At 44.6% G+C, this 19,699-nt stretch overlaps 1 protein-coding gene across 3 annotated transcripts in view; it reads left to right on the top strand.

Moving 5' to 3' along the window:
• Nucleotides 1–19,699, top strand: part of RYR3 (ryanodine receptor 3) — a 557,501-nt gene that overhangs the window by 523,483 nt on the left and 14,319 nt on the right. For all 3 annotated transcript variants that reach the window (XM_082842048.1, XM_082842046.1, XM_082842047.1), the window contains 9 exons: nucleotides 580–708; nucleotides 3,582–3,686; nucleotides 5,413–5,494; nucleotides 6,149–7,476; nucleotides 9,707–9,765; nucleotides 10,945–11,113; nucleotides 12,172–12,258; nucleotides 13,801–14,001; nucleotides 17,139–17,269. In XM_082842048.1, the coding sequence (XP_082698174.1) occupies nucleotides 580–708; nucleotides 3,582–3,686; nucleotides 5,413–5,494; nucleotides 6,149–7,476; nucleotides 9,707–9,765; nucleotides 10,945–11,113; nucleotides 12,172–12,258; nucleotides 13,801–14,001; nucleotides 17,139–17,269 (2,291 nt within the window). The remainder of the gene's footprint in view (nucleotides 1–579; nucleotides 709–3,581; nucleotides 3,687–5,412; nucleotides 5,495–6,148; nucleotides 7,477–9,706; nucleotides 9,766–10,944; nucleotides 11,114–12,171; nucleotides 12,259–13,800; nucleotides 14,002–17,138; nucleotides 17,270–19,699) is intronic.

The following is a 19,699-nucleotide window of genomic DNA, read 5'->3' as shown; positions in this document are numbered from 1 at the left end:
GCCCTCTTCTCTTTGCTGATTCCTCAACCTGGTTCTGCCACTCACCAGTTCCTGACCTGTAGCAGTCTGTTTAACCTCCTGGTGTTCCAATTTCCTCCTCTATAAAACGAGTAGTCCTGTCTCATTGAAAATGAGTAGTACTGTCTCATTGGGTGGTGGTAAAGATGGAGAGGTTTAATACGTGTAACGTGCTCAGAACGACGCCCGGCACTTATGGTGTCAGCTATCATGTTGCTGCTGCTATCATGATTATTTGGATGATCAATATTATCTTTAACGTACATTTTTCATTGTGAATAAATTGTCCTATAACATGGTCACCCAGGTCCAGCTGAACGCTGCCCTCTCTTCTATGTGTTCTTTCCTGCGGAGGGGGAATATCTGTACCTAAAAGGTGCTCGGGATCAGATACCTCTGTGCTTCTTCACAGAGTCCCAGGCTTCTGTCATAACAAAGTGGTCACAGAAATGTAGGACGCTCTTGTACTCTTCCTGAACATTGGGTTTAGCTTCATGGACCGAGAAATACTAAACTCTCTCACTATGTGAGAAATACCAAACTCTCCTTTTTTGTTCTTAGGAATCAATCAGTGACTTCTACTGGTATTACTCAGGGAAGGACGTCATTGATGAATCTGGACAGCACAATTTTTCCAAAGCCCTGGCGGTCACCAAGCAGATTTTCAATTCTCTTACGGAATACATCCAGGTATGTGCTATAGAGCGCATGCCTGAGAACAAAGAGAACATTCTTAACATTCCCATGTTCTAATTCCCTACAGAATACTTGGCTGCATGTGTGGACTGTGCATCCAGCTATAGCACTGACAATATTCCTTACCTGTAAATAGAAACCAGTGGTACCTACACTCTACGAGAAGCTGTAGTTTATGGACCCCACTGTGACCTGTGAATAGCAGTGTCACACTATTTGCATTTATCTGGTTAACACTTTGCTTTCCCTCCTAGTCCGGAATCTTTTTGTCAACAGAAGATTTCTTATTCGTTTTAAAATTCTTCATATTTAGCATGTGTGGCACATCAGAGGTGTTCAGTAAGCATGGAGAGTGGAGTGGAGGAATGATTGGTAGAATGAAGGAATAAAGGGACAAGTGGTATTATCTTGAGCCTTGAGATTAAACACAGAATTCATGAGAGCCTACTGATTTGTCAGAAATTCACTCTATGGAAAAGGTAACTTCAGAAGCACATAAACTAAGTGCAGTGGCCGTCACATCAACAGGTAAATTTCAGGTTGAACATCTCACAGCAATCTTTCTCTGTTCACAGCATTCTCTACTCATTGCCTACAGTGGTCTAGCTACTGTGAAAAGGAGTAGAGGACGTCCTCAGGCAGAATTTGCTGTGAAATCGGTAGCCATATCATGGTGCTCTGTGATGTAATATAAGATTTTTTAAGATCTATATGTTGAGCCAACTGGCACACTCAGATCATATTTGCTTACTAAAATAAACACAAGACTAAGACTTGAAAAGGAGGATTTTAAGGAAGATATTGATCCATGCTTTACTCAAGGATTGTAAGAACATAGGGAGATAAACCTAGGAACAGGTGACTGAGCTGAAGTTTCACAGCGTGTGGAGTACGTATGAAGGTCATTGAACTGATCTGACAAGCATCTGATTTGCTCTCTGCAGAGCCCATCCTAATCTCCAGAACTTCCTGTGGAGCACTTAACCCAAATGTAAAAGAAAAGTGTATTTGGGGTGAATGTGAGTTTTTTTCAACAACCAGTTTTGTTTCAACAAAGAATCTAGAGGCTTCTAGGAATCAGACACCAAATGTACATGAACAGTGTTTTTTAAACAAGCTTACTTGATCCAGGGACGCAGGCAAAATTTCTCCTGCTCACCTCTTCCCTGGGAATTCTGCCAAGCCTTTTCTAGAACTTGATACTAGAACACTAGTACCAGTGTTCCTTTTGAAAGTTTGTTGAAGCGTGATTTGGAGAGCGATTAAAGTGTAGAAAAATATAGGAAAAAGCTATAAGGAAGAGTTAAGGATAAAGAACATAGGCAGAATGTGACAAAAGACTCTAAATGTGTAAAAAATATATATATAAAACAGCCTCACTCAAGAGGTAGGGAATAAGGTGCTGGCCTAAGAAACTTTGGAAATGAGTACAGTCTGAAAGACCAAAGGCAAAAGGAGCTATACATAAGCACTTTGGTTGATGAAGTTTTTCCCATGTGGATATGTGTTAATAATTCTGAAACCATTATACATATATAATGGAAGTGAACGAGGTTTCTCACTGTTGGAGTGGGAAGTTACAGAGGAGCAAGCAGAGGAGATGGAAGATCCCTGTGGGAATGAATGAGAGTCCGAGACATTTGTATGCTAAACTCATGTTCAGCTTAACATAGATACAAATGGTGACCTATGGAAATATTTATGGATATGTGTATACACGTGGATTAGGACAACACACATATTTCTGCTGCTCTGTCAGCCAGGAGGACCTAAAAAATGATACCCCAGTAGCAACAAGCACAACTAGAGCCCAGATCTTGGTTTCTAATACCATTGAAAGGAAATAGGGCTCCATAGAGAAATGGCTGATTCTAGAACTAGGGCTGGAAACATACAGGATGAGCCTGGAGAATGCTATAGTGCAAGAGAATGCTAAAAAAAAAAATGATGGCGGTATGTCAAAGGGATACAGGAGCCAACTGAAAGAGCTCCCAATGGCCAAAACTGGAAAAATTAGAGCTACAAAAGAAAGTAAATAAAGTAGTACTGAATTATAACCCAAAGCATAAAATGAATGTGTGGAGTCCATACTGATATAAATAAATGATTAAATAAATAAGAAAGAATAGACAACTCTCCATTCAGAAGAATTTCAAATAACTTATTTCTAAAAAGAAGAGAAAAGAAACAGTGGTTCAGTAATGATCTTCCAAAATAGGAAAGGCTATTGACATGGAAAATGCAGACTGGTCATCAAGTCATCCGTCTATGTCTGGCTTTCAGAAAAGATAGAGATGATGTACCTGACATTTAGGTTAATGATAAGAAAATCCTAAAAGTAGTTGAACATTAGGAATATAATTCAGATTTTTTCACTTAAGTAGATAGCCCTGTGGTCATCACATCTAACATGCAACTTTGCCTGCAGACAATGCGTGCACAAGGGCCTGGTTTTCAAATTGTGCTCTTTGGAACCCTGGAGTTCCTCAGAACCCCTCTTAGGCCAAGGTGTGGGCCAGAGTCGGCAGGAGTACCCTTCAGTCCTGTCTCAACCAGAGCATTTACCTCTCAAATAATGTTCTCTAGCGTAAGAACGGAAGCTAAAAGAAAATCTCTGACAATCACCGCACTGTGACATTCCTAGTGATTTTTCCTAGAAATAGGATCTTAGGATTGGGCGGGGGCGGGGGGGGACCCGATGGAGTGGGGATAAAAATAATATCCTGGGAAAATATTGAGCTGCAAAATATGTGACCTTTGGAAAGAGCTCTCTACTTATATGAGCTGATGTCAAATGCCCTTACTAGGGCAAGTTTCAGAGCAGCTGGTGATGCTCCAGTGAAATAAGAATGTCCTCCTCTCCGTAGGGCCCCTGCGTTGGGAACCAGCAGAGCCTCGCTCACAGTAGGCTATGGGATGCAGTGGTCGGCTTCCTCCATGTATTTGCTAACATGCAGATGAAGCTCTCTCAGGTACTGTGGCCCGTTCCCCGTTCCCGACGTGCGGTTGGTGTGAAACGCTAAGTCAGTCCCCACCCCCTGGTCTTCCCATTGTGGATGTAGCTGCTTGACGAAATGATTGGAAAAGCCATGCAGATCAGGTCTCATTTTTAAAATGAGGGCCTAAGTGGGAGATAGGAATGAATACCTGCGGGAGTGGGGGGCGGGCGGGGGTGTCCCAGACAGGCTTTTGCATGAACGCAGCTTTCTCCCTTGTGTCCTTTTCATAACAGCCTCAACCCTTGCTTTTTATGGTGCTAATCCCTTTTGCTTCCTTGTCACTGTTTTGCAATTTATGCACATGATATACCCCCTGTCTGCTCTGTCAAATGTCTGCATGTCTCTGTAATTCACATCTCCCTTCTCTGTCACCTTTGCGTCCCCTCTCCCCCATCTCTGCCTTTCCTTCTCACTCCCCATCTCTCTGGCAAGATGAATCGGAATCGCTCAGAGCATTTATTATGAACAAATAAATGTAGCGTCTGTAGTAGTCGATGGCCTCTCTCCATGGCAACACATGAGGGAGAACTCCAGGATATGTTTCAGGCTGCTCAGAGTAACATTGGCAGCGTTAATTTAAATAATATGTATCTAAAATTGTCAAGGCTGTCACATCTGCCTCTCTCTTCCGGAATGTGCTGTTTACCCCTTTCATTTTTCCCCTTTTGACTCTGGCCTTATGGGAGGAGAGAGTTCTTGGGAGGGCTGCCGATTTATCAGCCCAGTGGGGCAGTGCGGTGTAGAGGCTCCAGAGACAGGATGCTGACCCTGCCACCTCCTCACTGGTGTCTTCTGGGAAGTCACTTCCCCTTTCCGGTTTTTGCTTTCATCATCTATAAGATATTGGGAGTTAAAATAGACGACCTTTGAGGGCTCTTCTAGCTCTGACAATCTACACTTCTCTGATGTTTTGTGGACAGCTGTGACACACTCCAAGGGTGCTAGAAAATCCCTCTGAAGTCTGAAGGGCCAAAGAACTATGTCTTTGTGAGAGAGAGTCTGTAAAAGAAATGTGGCCCAGAATGCATTTTTTAACCTCACCCTCAGATTCCCCACCTCAGATCTTCCAAGGCTTGTTTTGCTTCTGTGACATAGGTATCAAGCCCGGAGCTCACTTGGCAATGCCCCGTCTGCAATGCTGAAATGAAAACCAAACAGACTGGTATCAAAACCATCCGGAGGAATAGCCTCGATGATATATTAATAACATTTTAAGGGACCACTGGCACCCAGATCACCACCAATTAGAATCAGGAGAACCTAAATTAAGAAAGAAAGGAGAACCCAATTGGTGATTAGAACCTTGCTACTTTAATTGGATTGCAGTAGTATTCCCCAGAAGCTCACTGGTAATTCTTCAGTATGAAAAATGGCAACCTAAGCTACTAGAGATACCTAACGGCTCTCTGGTGGATTGGGTCGTTCAGTAGTTTTGGACAACAATTGGTATATCTGCCCCGTTGCGTTAATAAAAGGAAAACCGTAAAGGAACTCTTTTGTATGAACCCTGCTGCAGCGAGCCTCCCGATGCTACAAAGAGAGGATGCGAAGGCATCCGCATTCACCATGAGAAGGGAGCTCATTCTGGAGATGGATGTAGCCTTCACCTGACCTTCCCAGAGCAGGCTCTCCTTGCTCACTGCCCTGTACTTTACTGAGGGATCAGATAGCTCAGGGGTATCTCCTGTTTCTGTTCTAGGATTCCAGTCAGATCGAGCTGCTGAAGGAACTCTTGGATCTCCTTCAGGACATGGTGGTGATGCTTCTGTCCCTCCTGGAAGGTTGGGCTGTTTGGTACAACTAGGCAATCACACGACTGTAATTGGTCCGAGCACTAACCGTACTAATCACGCAGATTATCCTCCTGGCAGGTCATTGATGCCATATGACATTGGTTAGAAAACCAAATTTTCAGAAACAAAAAAATGAGTGAGGGGCACATGGTCTGATGGACAAAGCCTGAAACCAACTCATTATATCTCAGTAGGAAAGCCAGAATGAACTGGGGAAAACCTCCAAGCTTTGCTCTTCCCTATCCTCTCCCTCTCCCCATTGCTTTTCGATACATCTGGCTGCCAGTGTGTATGCCAGCCATCTAGTTGGGCACCCTCCTAGGTCTAAGGGGATTAGAGGGGCACCACTTATCCCTATGTGTCCCTGATAATCTGATAATGAAACCACTCTCCAGGCCCCAGGCCAGACAAAAGGCACTGGCGTGGCCATCTCCTCCTTCCCTGTGTTTCTTTCCCCCTTGGCTCCTGGTGGTGTAGTCTTTATGGCTTGCTGCTCCCTCCTACCCATTTCCAAATCATCACGGTCAGAAAAGAGCTGACCGATTTGGCATATAAGTCTTCTAAGAAATATCTGCCTGACCAGTTACGTGATGACATGGGTTTATTTATGTATCTGTATGTCTTTTTGAACCTGCCTCACAGGGAATGTGGTGAATGGAACTATTGGCAAGCAGATGGTTGACACACTGGTAGAGTCCTCTACCAATGTAGAAATGATCTTGAAATTCTTTGACATGTTCTTGAAACTTAAAGACTTAACTGGCTCAGACACCTTCAAAGAATATGACCCCGATGGGAAAGGGATCATCTCCAAAAAGGAATTCCAGAAGGCCATGGAAGGGCAAAAACAGTACACGCAGTCGGAGATTGACTTTCTCCTTTCGTGCGCCGAAGCGGATGAGAATGACATGTTTAATTACGTTGACTTTGTAGACCGGTTCCACGAGCCGGCCAAGGACATAGGGTTTAACGTGGCGGTGTTATTGACAAACCTCTCCGAACATATGCCAAATGATCCTCGCCTTAAGTGTCTGTTGGACCCAGCCGAAAGCGTACTCACTTACTTTGAACCGTACCTAGGACGCATTGAGATCATGGGTGAGGCCAAGAAGATTGAGCGTGTTTATTTTGAGATCAGTGAGTCCAGTCGAACTCAGTGGGAGAAGCCCCAGGTGAAGGAGTCTAAGCAGCAGTTCATCTTTGATGTCGTCAACGAAGGCGGAGAGCAGGAGAAGATGGAGCTGTTCGTGAACTTCTGTGAAGACACCATCTTTGAGATGCAGTTAGCCTCACAGATCTCAGAATCGGACTCAGCCGACAGGCCAGAAGAGGAGGAGGAAGAAAATGAAGACTCTTCCTATACGTTAGAAGTTGAGGGTGAAGAGGACGACAAGGCTTTTGAGTGTGCCTCTGCGTTTGCCGTGGCCTGTGCCTCAGTGAAGAGAAACGCGGCCAACTTTCTGAAGAGGGCCACCCTGAAGAACCTCAAGAAGCAGTGGAGGAAGGTAAAGAAGATGACTGTGAAGGAGCTGGTGAAGGTGTTCTTCTCTTTCTTCTGGACGTTGTTCGTGGGGCTCTTCCACCTGCTCTTCGCCATACTGGGAGGAATCTTTCAGATTCTCTGGAGCACAGTGTTTGGAGGGGGCCTCATAGAAGGCGCAAAGAACATCAGAGTCACAAAGATCCTGGGTGACATGCCTGACCCAACCCAATTTGGTATCCACGATGATGCAATGGAGGCTGAGAGGGCAGAAGTGCCCGAGCCAGGTATCGCCACGGAACTCGTGCACTTCGTAAAGGGGGAGAGGGGAGATGCGGAAATTATGTCAGATCTCTTTGGACTCCAGTCAAAGAAAGAAGGTGGCTTAAAGCATGGGCCTGAAGTGGGTTTGGGTGACCTCTCTGAGATTACTGGCAAGGATGAACCCCCCACGTTAGAGAGTACTGTACGGGAGAAAAGGAAAGCACAGGTAAGCATGATTTGTTTCTATCATCTTTCTTTATCCCTAGAAAAAGACTTGCCGCTCTACCTTGCCGTCAGTACTGACACCAGTTCCTAGGAGGCAATGTTGTGTTAGACACCAGCTCATCTGTGATTACCCTGATCTGATAATTCCAGCTCTGCCATGTCTGGAGAGATGAGACTTAGGTGGTTGTCTCAATATCTAATTGCTGAATGGTCTTCCAGTTTACATTGTAGAGTTCAAACAGGATGGTCCTTGACCCTCAACTTGCTTCCACACCTTTATTAGGTTAGTTCTCAAGGCGCACAGGTTCACTCAGTAACTGAAAGCATAGAAAACCAGGTATAGCATACGAGGAGACCTTTCTGGTGAGATAAACTTCTGCAGTATCCTAAAAGGGCCAGATGTTATCATATGATTTAGCACAGTGCCCAGTGAGTTTTATCATGCTTGGGACATTTTCATCCTTGTGATGCAACCACTAGCCAGTTTGGACTTTGAGTCAGTCAACTAGATTAAGATAGCAGTAATTCAGAGCCCTTTGGCCATGGAAAGTTCTGGGTGTTGCAGCATCCAACTCACAGCATCATTCTAGCGATAAAGAGAGTATGGAGAGAAATGTAAAGAGATCAGAGCCCAAAGTCAACCTTTATTCATTTTGTTAAAAATAACTAAAGTAACTTATTTATTTATTTATGGCTGAGTTGGGTCTTTGTTGCTGCACGGCGGGCTTTCTCTAGTTGCGGCGAGCGGGGGCTACTCTTCTTTGTGGTGCACGGGCTTCTCATCGCGGTGGCTTCTCTCATTGCGGAGCACGGCCTCTAGGCGCGCGGGCTTCAGTAGTTGTGGCACACGGGCTTCAGTAGTTGTGGCTCACGGGCTCTGGAGCGCAGGCTCAGTAGTTGTGGCACATAGGCTTAGTTGCTCCGCAGCATGCGGGATTTTCCCGGACCAGGGCTCAAACCCGTGTCCCCTGCACTGGCAGGCGGATTCTTAACCACTGCGCCACTAGGGAAGCCCCTTTATTCATTTTTTACATGAATGTTTATTGAATAGTTAATATGCACTTGTCACTGTTTTAGGCTCTGGGAATACAGTGGTGAATGAGAAATGCATCGTCCCTATAATTTAGTGGAAAAGATAGACATTGGACAGGTCAGTACAAGCATGAAGAACATTAGGAAGTCTATCAGGTGCTATGGAAATGTATAGGAGAGATGTCTCACCTGGGTTAGAGAGTCAGGGAGAGAAGTATCAGAATCATAAGCATTCTGACAGTATTAATTTATTTATTGTTTTGCTCCCTGATGTCACCCAGGGCCTAGAACAGAGTTTGATACATAAAAGGGACTCATTCAAGGCCCGCTACATGCCAGGCTGTGTTCCTAGGATATGAGAATACTTTGATTAACAAAAGAGACAACACTTTCGTTTTAAAGGAGCTTAATTTCTAGTGGAAGAAGACAACAACTAATTATCATTTTTGACATATGCTAAATAAATGAACAAGGTCGTGTGTTACAGAATGAATGTGGGCCCTACTATAAGTAGGATACTCAAGGAGCATCTGCAAAGGTATCATCTGAACCAAGTCCTGAAGAATGGCAGGCCCACCAAAAGCCAGGGCAGTCATATTCCAGGCAAATGATACGGCATGTGCCAAGGTCCTGGTGCAGGGAAGGATTTGGAATGTCCCAGGAAAGGAGTGAAGGTCTGAATGTTTGTGCTGGAAATGAGTCAAGTGATGCAAGGTGAAAATGGAGAGAAAGGCCATGATCATGTAGGCCTTATAGGCTTTGGTGTTAGGGAGCTTGAATTTTATTCTAAGTGCAATGGTCATCAGCCAGAGGGATTGGGGTGATGGGAGAGAATTGAAGATACTGTCTGATGGATGCAGGTTCTGGATTGGACCTGTGTTCCATCTCTCCCCGACCCCGTGAAGCAGTAGGACCACTGCCACGGGGCTCTGACAATGTCCTAGCAAAAGTTTTTTCTTTGGGTTGAATAATAACAGGGCGGTTATGTTTTCAAGCTTGAAGTCTTTGTCTTATCACTCTAGAGCAGCTTAATATATAGCAGGACATCTATGTTCTGTGATCCTGAGAAAAGCAGAAGCATAAGGAGAGAAAGCCGTTGGGACTTCTGACCATGGAGAGCAAAATGGCCAGTGATATGGCTCATCACCATGAACTCGTTTATTTTGAGGAAAGTTTGACCGATTGTTATTTTTGTCTAGGCAGCAGAGACGAAAGCAGCTCATGAAGCCGAAGGAAAAGTGGAGTCTGAGAAGGCAGAGTAAGTTCTTGGTGGCATGGACTGCTCTAACTGCTGTGCTTAATCGTTCTTGATGGTAACCGCCATTTTGTTGTTATGGTAAATAGAAAGCTTGATTTCTATTAATATAAGAAACAGATATTGTGCAGGCCCTGGATACATTTCTTTTTTTTCCTTTTTATGGCTGAGTCATATTACATTGTGTGTGTGTGTGTGTGTGTGTGTGTGTGTGTGTGTGTGTATCTCTTCTTTATCCAGGCAGCTATTGACGGACACTTCAGTTGCTTCCATATCTTGGCTAGTGTAAATAACGCTGCTGTGAACACTGGGGTGCATGTATCTTTTGGAATTACTGTTTTCGTTTTCTTTGGATGTATACCCAGGAGTGAAATTGCTGGATCATATAGGAGATCTATTTTTAGTTTTTTGAGGAATCTCCATACTGTTCTCCATAGTGGCTGCACCAATTTACATTCCCACCAACAGTGCACAAGGGTTTCCTTTTCTCCAGATCCTGGCCAGGACTTGTTATTTGTTGTCTTTTTGATGATAGCCATTCTGGCAGGCGTGAGGTTTTGTGGTTTTGATTTGCATTTCCCTGGTAATTAGTGATGGTGAGCATCTTTTCATGTGTGGATACATTTCTTTTTACCCCATCTATACAATAAACACAGTCTAATAATTTTGTTCACTTTAGACTCCAGATAGTAGATCAGAGTTTCACCATCTGACCGAGCAAATTATCAAACACTCACACTTAGCAACTTCATATAATGTTGATGATGGTGATATCTAGTAATTACTGAATAACTGTTACATACCAGGCCTTTTGCTAAGCTCTTTTATACAATATCTCATTTAATTCCTACGACAAACTTAGAAGAATAGGTACTATGGGTAATGCCCATGAAAGCCTAGAAAATAAAGGACAACATTTCTGAAGGGGAAAAAGATTGGTAAGGCTAAGTTCAGAAGAACTTGTATATAACTGATGTACACCTGTGACTGTGGCTCATCAAAGCAGGCACCGCTCCTAAATACAAAGTTGACATCCAAGCACTATGGGTAATAAAGCCCTGAGGTCCCCACCCTCAAGGAATAATACATCTCCCACCCCCAGCCAAGATTTCTCTTTAGCTTCCCTGCCAGGGCCAGGCCTCCCCCTCCCCTCCGTGATGAGTGGGCTTCTCATTCCTGCAGCGCGGAAGATGGGGAGAAAGAGGACACAGCCAAAGAAGAGCCGGCCGAGGCCGGGTGGGCAGATGCGACCAAAAGGAAGAAGCGATGGTGTGGCCAGAAAATTGAGAAGCCTGAAGCCTTCATGGCCAGTTTCTTTAAAGGGCTGGAAATCTATCAGACCAAGCTGCTGGTGAGTGCTCTGGCCCTGGCCCCGCTTGGGTGCAGGCACTGGCCCGGGCGGACCTCGGAGAAGCGGCCACTGACTTTGTTTCACGTTTGGTTAGCTGTTCTTCCTCGTCTTTCTCATTCCTCTTCCTTCCCTCTTCTCGATTATGTCTGTCCCTTCTGTGTTGGAGGGAAAGGAAAAGGGAAACGGCAGGCGCTGCAGCCCCTCTACCCCGCCCTCCCTCTAGAAGAGCTGCTCCTTTACGTGTGCTAGGTGGGGACTTGGCCCATCCTGGTCCAAAACTTCAGAAGTAGTGCGATCATTCAGATGCAGAAAGAACATTCCTGTGTTGTGTCAGGTTCTCACGCTAGTCCTCAAAAGCTTTGTTACTCCACACACCCTCAGCCCAGCTTGTAATATCCTTTCTCTGGCAAATTGCCCACTGAGGCACAGTTGCTGAAAGCCAGGACTACACCTCCCAGCACCATTGGTGGGAGCCCCCCTCCACGGAGAGGGTGAGAGCTTCCCCAAGCAGCTACCATTCCAGGCCTCAAGTGTCGATTTTTCCCGGGAAGATGGCAGTGGGTATGGGAATGGTTCCCCCTAAAAGGGGAGAGGCAGAAGCGCTGGGTCTGTGACTTACAAAGAGACAGAGACTCTCAGCCTCAGTCTGGCTGCAGCCGGGGTGGGAGCTTCAGGGGTCTTCGTGGGCCTACATCACTCATAATTTCCAAATGGACCGCTTACTTGCTGTGTGGAGGGTACACACACGCGCGCGCACATGTACCTTCATAACAGCACGAGTCCTGTGCTGGCGGCGTGTTTAGGCATTTGCTTCCCTGAGGTTTAAACCAGAGCAGGGTTCCCTTGAGCATCATTCTAAGCAATTTTTTTAAAAATCATCAATTTTGGTCCCCCCAAATAAGTTGTAAGAAGGCCAGGACAGTCCTAGATGAGTGGTTACCAAAGAGTAGGAGTCGTCCTGTGTAAACTTCTAATCAGAGAAGATCATCTGTGTGAAAGAGGGAAGGTCCTTCTCCCTGCCAGAGCTCTTCTACTTCTGCCTGTCCTTTTCTTTTCAGCACTACCTGGCCAGGAATTTCTACAACCTGAGGCTCCTTGCTCTGTTTGTAGCCTTCGCTATCAACTTCATCCTGCTCTTTTACAAGGTGATACTTCATTCAGGGGGTATTTGGTGAATAGATTATATACGTTTTAAAAAGTAATAGAGGTTATACTCTTAATTCAAGCAAAAACTTTAAGGAAATTTCTAAGACACTTGCTCCTAAAAAAAGGACACTGTCTTTAGCAGTGGGGAGGATAGAGAGACTGGTTGTAAGGGAAGCCAGTTAGGGCACCATTTCAATCATTCAGGCTTGTTTTAGTTACTACTTAATTCTTCAGACATTTGTTGGGTGTCTACAATGGGCTAGACCCTGTATTAGGAGCTGTAAGGTATTTCAAACTGAATGATAAATACAGTTCTTTCCCTGAGGAATAAGGTAACAAAGAACCATGATAGTTGGCACGTGTGTTAGAATTATTATGAAGGAAGAATTAATAGGAGTTGGTTTCTGGATGTGGAAGACAGGGACTCATCAAGATAAATGAAGATTTTGAATGTTGGTAAGTGGGTCTTGTACACTGTAGATGCGTAATAAATGTTAGTAGAATGAACTAATGAATGCTGTAGGTCCTGGACTCTTTTTTGACATGGTCTTTAACTGGCTCTTCTGTCTCTTGCCTCTCTCCCTTCCTATTGAAAACCACAAATCTAATTTTTATAAAACATGCTCTTATCCACATCAGTAGTGCACTTGATAAACTAATGGCTTGCTGTTGCCCATAGCAGAAAAATGGAAGTCTGTAGAGGGGTGTGGCGAAGGCTAGCTTTAAACACATGGAGAGGTTGAGGTGACTCAGCCATGCATGTGGAGACAGCCAGCAAGCAGCTGGACATGCACGGTAACAGCCTCAAAGGCGCCAATTTGGGAGTCACTGTGTAAGGATGGCAGTGAAGCCACGGGTGTTAATGGCATCTAAGAAAGAAGGGAAATGTCTGCACTTGTACATATGCGAGTTTGTCCTAGCCTCCTCCCAGGCTGTAGCATATTTTTAAAAATTTATTTGTTTTATTTATTTATTTTTGGCTGTGTTGGGTCTTCGTTGCTGCGCACGGGCTTTCTCTAGTTGCGGCGAGCGGGGGCTACTCTTTGTTGCAGTGCGCGGGCTCCTCATTGCAGTGGCTTCTCTTGTTGCGGAGCAGAGGCTCTAGGCGCGCGGGCTTCAGTAGTTGTGGCACACGGGCTCAGTAGTTGTGGCTCATGGGCTCTAGAGCACAGGCTCAGTAGTTGTGGCGCACAGGCTTAGTTGCTTAACCACTGCGCCACTGGGGAAGCCCCAGGCCGTAGCATTTCAAAGATTACCTCCTGCAGCTGAAGGATTGTAGCACATGTAGTAACACTTTCCTAACTTTTCAATTTTTGGCTTGTTTTCAAGAGAGAGGTTTTGTCTCTTAAAACTTTTGTTTGCAGTTATTAGAGATCCTGGAGATTCCCAGGAACAAGGTACCTAAAAACCTCATTCCCTCATCGAGTAATACGGAATCACTACTATTTGCACAGCAAATGCCAGCAGTATAAAATACGTGGGGAGAGCCCAGTGGCGGAGGTCTTTCCGGTGTTTCTAAGAGAGTGTGTGTTTTGGGCCAGGTCACCGAGGAACCTTTAGAAGAAGAGACAGAAGACATTGCAAACCTGTGGAATTCCTTTAATGATGAGGAAGAGGAAGAAGCAGTGGTATTCTTTGTCCTGCAGGAGAGCACTGGATATATGGCCCCAACATTGCGAGCCCTGGCCGTTATCCACACCATCATTTCTTTAGTCTGCGTGGTGGGCTATTACTGCCTGAAGGTAAGTTGCCAGCCACTCTGAATGTAATCAGACTCCTTGGGGAAGAAGCATCATTTTTGAACCCAGCCAGCCCTTTGTTCTCTAAGACTTTAGACTAATAGCCTAAGGTTGGTGAAGCCACAGCCTGGGCACCAGCCAGGAGCAGGTGAAAACTGCAGACTCTTGCCCCCTACCCAAGCCTTTTAAATCAGAATCTGCAGCGAACATGATCCGCAGGTGATCTGTATTCACACTCTGGCTTGAGAAGCCTTGGTCCAGGAGTCTCACTTCAGCCACCCCTCGTGACATTGCACAGAATCCAAATCGTCGGGCTAAGTCACGCATGGAGCTGGTAATGAGGGGCTCTTCTCACCTTTGAATTTATGTTGAAATTTTTATAAAAATGCTTTTCACCTTTCAGAAGTTATTAGGTCTTAGCTATTTGAGATGAGTTACTGTTTCCGTTGTCCTATTGCTGCATAACAAATCACCCCCCAGAATTCAATGGCTTAAAATGATAACCATTTTCTCTCTGATTCTGTGTCTGCCTGGGCACATTAGAGCGGTTCCTCTGCTCCCTGTACAAGTGGTCACATCAGCAACCAGCTGGGAGCTCAGATGGGCTACTGTCCAAGACGGCCCATGCACGTTGGCAAGGGAACAGCTGGAAGGCTGGGCTCAGTTGGGGTAGCTGGGCCTCTCTCCCCCTCCTTGTAGACTCAGGGCATCTCCCTTTCCATGTGGTCTCTTCACATGCTCTCTCCAGCTGGGTAGCCGGACTTCTTGCACATGATGGCTTGGGTGTCCAAAAAAGAGCACAAATGGAAGCTGCTAGACCTTCTTAAGGCTTAGGCCCAGAACTGGCAAGGTGCCGTTTCTACCACATTCTGTTGATTCAGGCAGGTCACAGGGCCAGCCAAGATTCAGTGTTGCACAGAGGGTGAAGGGGGCTACACAAGGGCATGAATAGCAGGAGATGTGGTTCTCTGGGACCATCTTCAGACACTGCTATAGTTTTGTCAATCTTCAGTCATTCTGTTTTAGGTGTTCCAAGTCCAGTTCTGTTTCTACTACATACACCACAATTGTTTTTTCTCATTACATTTTTTCTTACTTCTCTTAAGTAGGAAGTTTCCTTGGCCCTATACCAAGCCACCTTTTCCCTGAGAAGAGTCCAGGAAGTCTTTTCCTATCCTTGTGGCTCTCACTTCCCCCAGTGGACTGCAGTATCACTTAGGAAGTCCAGCTGCTCTACTGGAGAGACCATGTGTCCTAAACTGCCCTGAGGCCTCCACTGTAACAATGAAAGAATGGATTCTGGAGCCTGGCCTCCGGGGTTGGACCCACAGCTCTGCCACTTAACCTCGCCCCTCGCCATTCCTCTGTTTCCTCATCTGCAAAAAAAAATGACTATGATAATAATAACACCAACCGCTGAAGTTGCTAAAGGGAGGATTTAAATGAATTAACATGTGTAAAATACTCAGGGCCAGACGTAGTAAACATTAGAGCATGTTCGCTGCTATTCCTTAGTTCGCCATCTAGAGCTCAGCTTGTCGGCTAGGGTACAGGTAACCTAGAGAAAAAAAAAAAAAAAAAAACACTAGCTAGGGAATAAAAATGTGGAAGTTGTACTTACGAGGGAATACAAATTCCTAAAAGATGGACGGAGAATGCTTCAAATCCCAGTGATCAGTACTGATCTAAAACTTGATATTATTATTGTAATTCAGAGTCACCGCGACACACAGCAGACACTAGTCAGGGTGGCTTTCCCTGCTTCCCCTCCCACATGATCCATGAACCAACACCAGGCACTGATTCTGCAGTGTGCAATGTCCATTAGTAGCCTTTGCCACCTTCCTGTCATGATTCTTTTATTTTCTCAGTGTTGTTGCCTTGTTTAAAAAAAAGGGTAAGCAGGAACTATATTCAATATCCTGTGATAAACCATCATAGAAACGAATATGAAAAAGAAGGTATATGTATGTACAACTGAGTCACTTTGCTATATACCAGAAACTAACACAACATTGTAAATCAACTATACTTCAGTGAAATAAATTTTAAAAATAAAAAATAAATAATTAAGGGAGGAAGAAAAAGGGTAAGCAGTAACTCTTTACGAACCATTATCTAAATTTTGCCTTTTTGTCTTGGAAATAAAGGAGCAGCGTGGGTTGTACGGATATCATGAGATTTGAGAGGGAGTTATTAGAAGAAACAGTTTGGAGACCAAGGTCTCAGGGATGTTGCCAAGTAACCAGTAGCTTCCCAGGTGGATGGGAAGCCCTAGCTCTGTCTGAGCTAAGCTTTTCTGGCTAGTGGAGCTCTGGCTTTTCTGCCTTCTCATTTCCTGGGATTCCAGTCGTATCCTCTGACCTTGTTCATTCTGTCCCTTATCTGAAGTGTGTGTGTGTCTGGCGATGGTTGGAGCAAGTGGATTATCTTCCCAGCATTTTCTGTGTATGTACTGCTTTTGTGATAGGTCTTTAGAACCATGCCACCATGTGTAGGCTAGAAGCAGTCATAACTATAAGAGAATGGGAAACGATGGTAGGGAACAAATAAGCGTGCCAGGCAGGAGCTCTTCTCGGAAGGAATGTCAGGAAGAAAATTTCAATAGCGAGAGACTATGCACAGAGCCCAGTGAATCCTCTCATTGTAACCATTAAGCCATATTTCATTAATCAGAATTCAAAGACATGAGATGAATATGACCCTAGCCATTGAAGGGGGTTGGAACTCTTCATCGTATTTCTGCAGCTGTCCAATATATTCTAGCATAGTTTATTATGCTTTCTAAGTCTTGGTTTACCTCCAGCCTAAGTGTTTTAGGAGACCTTAAGTCACTCGGCCCTGTGATTCATCTAAATGTGGTCTTCTCACCAGGACGGGTCAAGAAGTCCACAGTTTGTAATACTATCAGCTGTTTAAAGGATGACCCAAATCATATCAGCTTTGGAGAGGGAGGTGTGTGAGCCAGAGGACTGAGAAGTGATTTCTTTGGCTTTGGACCCACAACGAGGCACCCTAAGAATCCCACTACAAAGAGTTTGTTGCCCTGAAGTTGGAAGGCCAATTTGTGAGATACGCGTGGGAGAGGATGCTTTCATTAGAAAGCCTTCTCTGAGTAACCGGTGTCTTCCCACTCCTAGGTTCCTTTGGTGGTATTCAAAAGAGAAAAAGAAATCGCCAGGAAGCTGGAGTTTGATGGCCTGTATATCACCGAACAGCCTTCCGAAGATGACATCAAGGGGCAATGGGATCGCTTGGTAATCAACACACCGTAAGTTTCCCCCCACCCCAAAAAGAAAACGGAGTTTCTGTTGTAAATAGGATAATACCTTCTTCAGCAGCCCTGGAGACTGATGAATATAAGCCTTGCTTTGGTTTCTGGGACTTGTTTTCTCCCCTGCCTTTTCACAAAGCAGCCTGTCGTGCCTCCAACAGTTATATGTGTCCCTATGCATTTAATGGGGGACAGAGGATATCATCGGAAAGTGCTGAGCATTTTTAATTAAGACCAGATGGTCCAGCACAATACTACTTAATCTAGTTTTCCATGTTCGAGTCGTACAGTGTTTCCCTGGCCCGGGGTTTCAGTGATCAAACTGATCAGCTTCTCCAGAGTCCCCAAATGGCACAGCAGCCCTGTGACAGCACCGTCTCTGAAGTCTTCTCCCTAAACCAATAGCCTGGTTGGTACTAGAACGCCTCCCAATATAATTTGATAGGCAGTTCCACGGGCAGTTAAAATAGGCCCATCTGGGTGGGGATGTTAGGACCCGTGGGGTGAAGCCTGCCTTCTTGGTAGGCACGTGTACAAGTGCTAACGTGGTGGAGACAAGCATTGATTCTAGAGGCAAAGAGGTAGAATACTGAGTCAGCTTGATAACGTAGACACCCGTGACCTAGGGCGAGGGAATCAGGTTTTATAAACCTCAGTTTCCTCTTCATTAATAGAGGGATGAGAATACCACCGCCTGCAGTCCTGGGAGGCCTCGTGAATGGACTGTCACGTGCTTGGTACAGTGCCTGGCGCATGGCTGTTCGTTATTCCCTTTCCCTGTTACAGAAAAATGGCCATCACCAATAAGTCGGACAGAGAAAGACAAACACCATATGATATCACTTATCTGTGGAATCTAAAAACACAACACAGAGAATGTAGCAAAAAAGCAGCAGACTCACTGATACAAGAACAAACCAGTGGTCACCAGCGGGGACAGGGAAGGGAGAAGGGGCGATATAGGGACGGGGATTAAGAGGTATAAACGATTAGGTATAAAATAAGCCACAAGGATATATTGTACAACACAGGGATTATGGCCAGATGATTAAGATTGTACATTTTAAGTGATGTATATTTTACCACAATAAAAATTCAGGAAAATAATGACCGTCACCATGAGCAAAGGTGATGCTCTAACGCCGGTGTATTCACAACAGGGAAATGAGAGTTGCAAGATACATTAATGGGATGAAAGGAAAGTCAAGAAATAGGGCTGAATATGTAAACAGAGATGACTGTTGAGTCTCTCGGCTGTGCCAATAAAATATGCACATCTAGAAACAACAACCCTGACCCCTGCAGGAAGAAAATTCTACTTATTCAAAGGTGGTTAGGCAAATTGAGAGAGGCAGCTCTACAGAGGCACCGCTGAGCTTTTTTTAATAGTCCCGAGAAAGGGAAGACTCCTCTCCTAGGGAAAAATAGGTGTGGGCAGGCAAATCAAAAGCCTGTTTAGGCCTGCAGGCCACTGCCAATCTCCTCACTTTTAGGAAGAATAAGGGAAACCACTAAGACTTATTTCTGACCCTTTGTTATTATAGTATAGAAAGTTTGAATATCAAATAATCTCATTCCTTGGTAAGCTTTCTGTAATCATCAGTAACGCTTGTGTCTGTGGCACAAGATGATGTAGCCTAAAAGTCCCAGGAGGAACGCAGTTCAGTTTCTAGAAGTTTATCCTAAGGAGGTAATGAGACAAGAACACTAAACTGTTTTAACAAGGACAGTTGCTGACATTTATTTGAAGTGGCTGAAATGCCCGTGAATAGGGAAACGCGTGTATAAGAAAAACAGCTGATTTAAAACATTTAGATCAATGAACTTCTGTTATTCCTTCACGATAATGGCATCATTGTACATGCAGTGCTTTGTAACCTGCTCTTTTTTGAGTTAACTATATGTCATGGAGAGCTTTCATTTTATTTTTGTATTGTTAGGTACACATATAGAAGAAAACATAAAAACGTATATTTTAAAGTACAGTAATAAAATGAACTACAAAGCTTTAAAACTGGAACATCGCTGAAAACTTTGAGGTCCCAGACGTTATCCTCTCTGGCCCGGATCCTCCCCAGACCCGAGCTAACCACCCTCCTGACTTCAGTGCTATCCATTCTTTTGCCTTAGTTTATAGTGTTACCACTTAGGTATGTGTCCCTAGATACATGGTTTCATCTTAACTAGTTTTGAGCTTCATATCCATGGAGTTATACTATATGCATTGTACTGTCGTTTGAATCTTCTGTTCAGCACCCTCTTCAAGAACTCATCAGTTGAATACGTTGATATGTGTGGCCCGAGTTGGTCATTTTCAAAACTGTAGCATTTTCCGTTAGGAGTATATTATTGTGCATTTATCCATTTTCCTGACCGTGGCTATTTCAACCGTTTCCCACTAGTGTCTGTTGGAAACAGTGCTGTAAG

Source organism: Leucopleurus acutus (assembly GCF_964270905.1).
Source record: "Leucopleurus acutus genome assembly, chromosome: 1".
Lineage (NCBI taxonomy): Eukaryota > Metazoa > Chordata > Mammalia > Artiodactyla > Delphinidae > Leucopleurus > Leucopleurus acutus.
The sequence above is the reverse complement of the archived record's forward strand: the minus strand, read 5'-3'. Positions and strand labels throughout refer to the sequence as shown.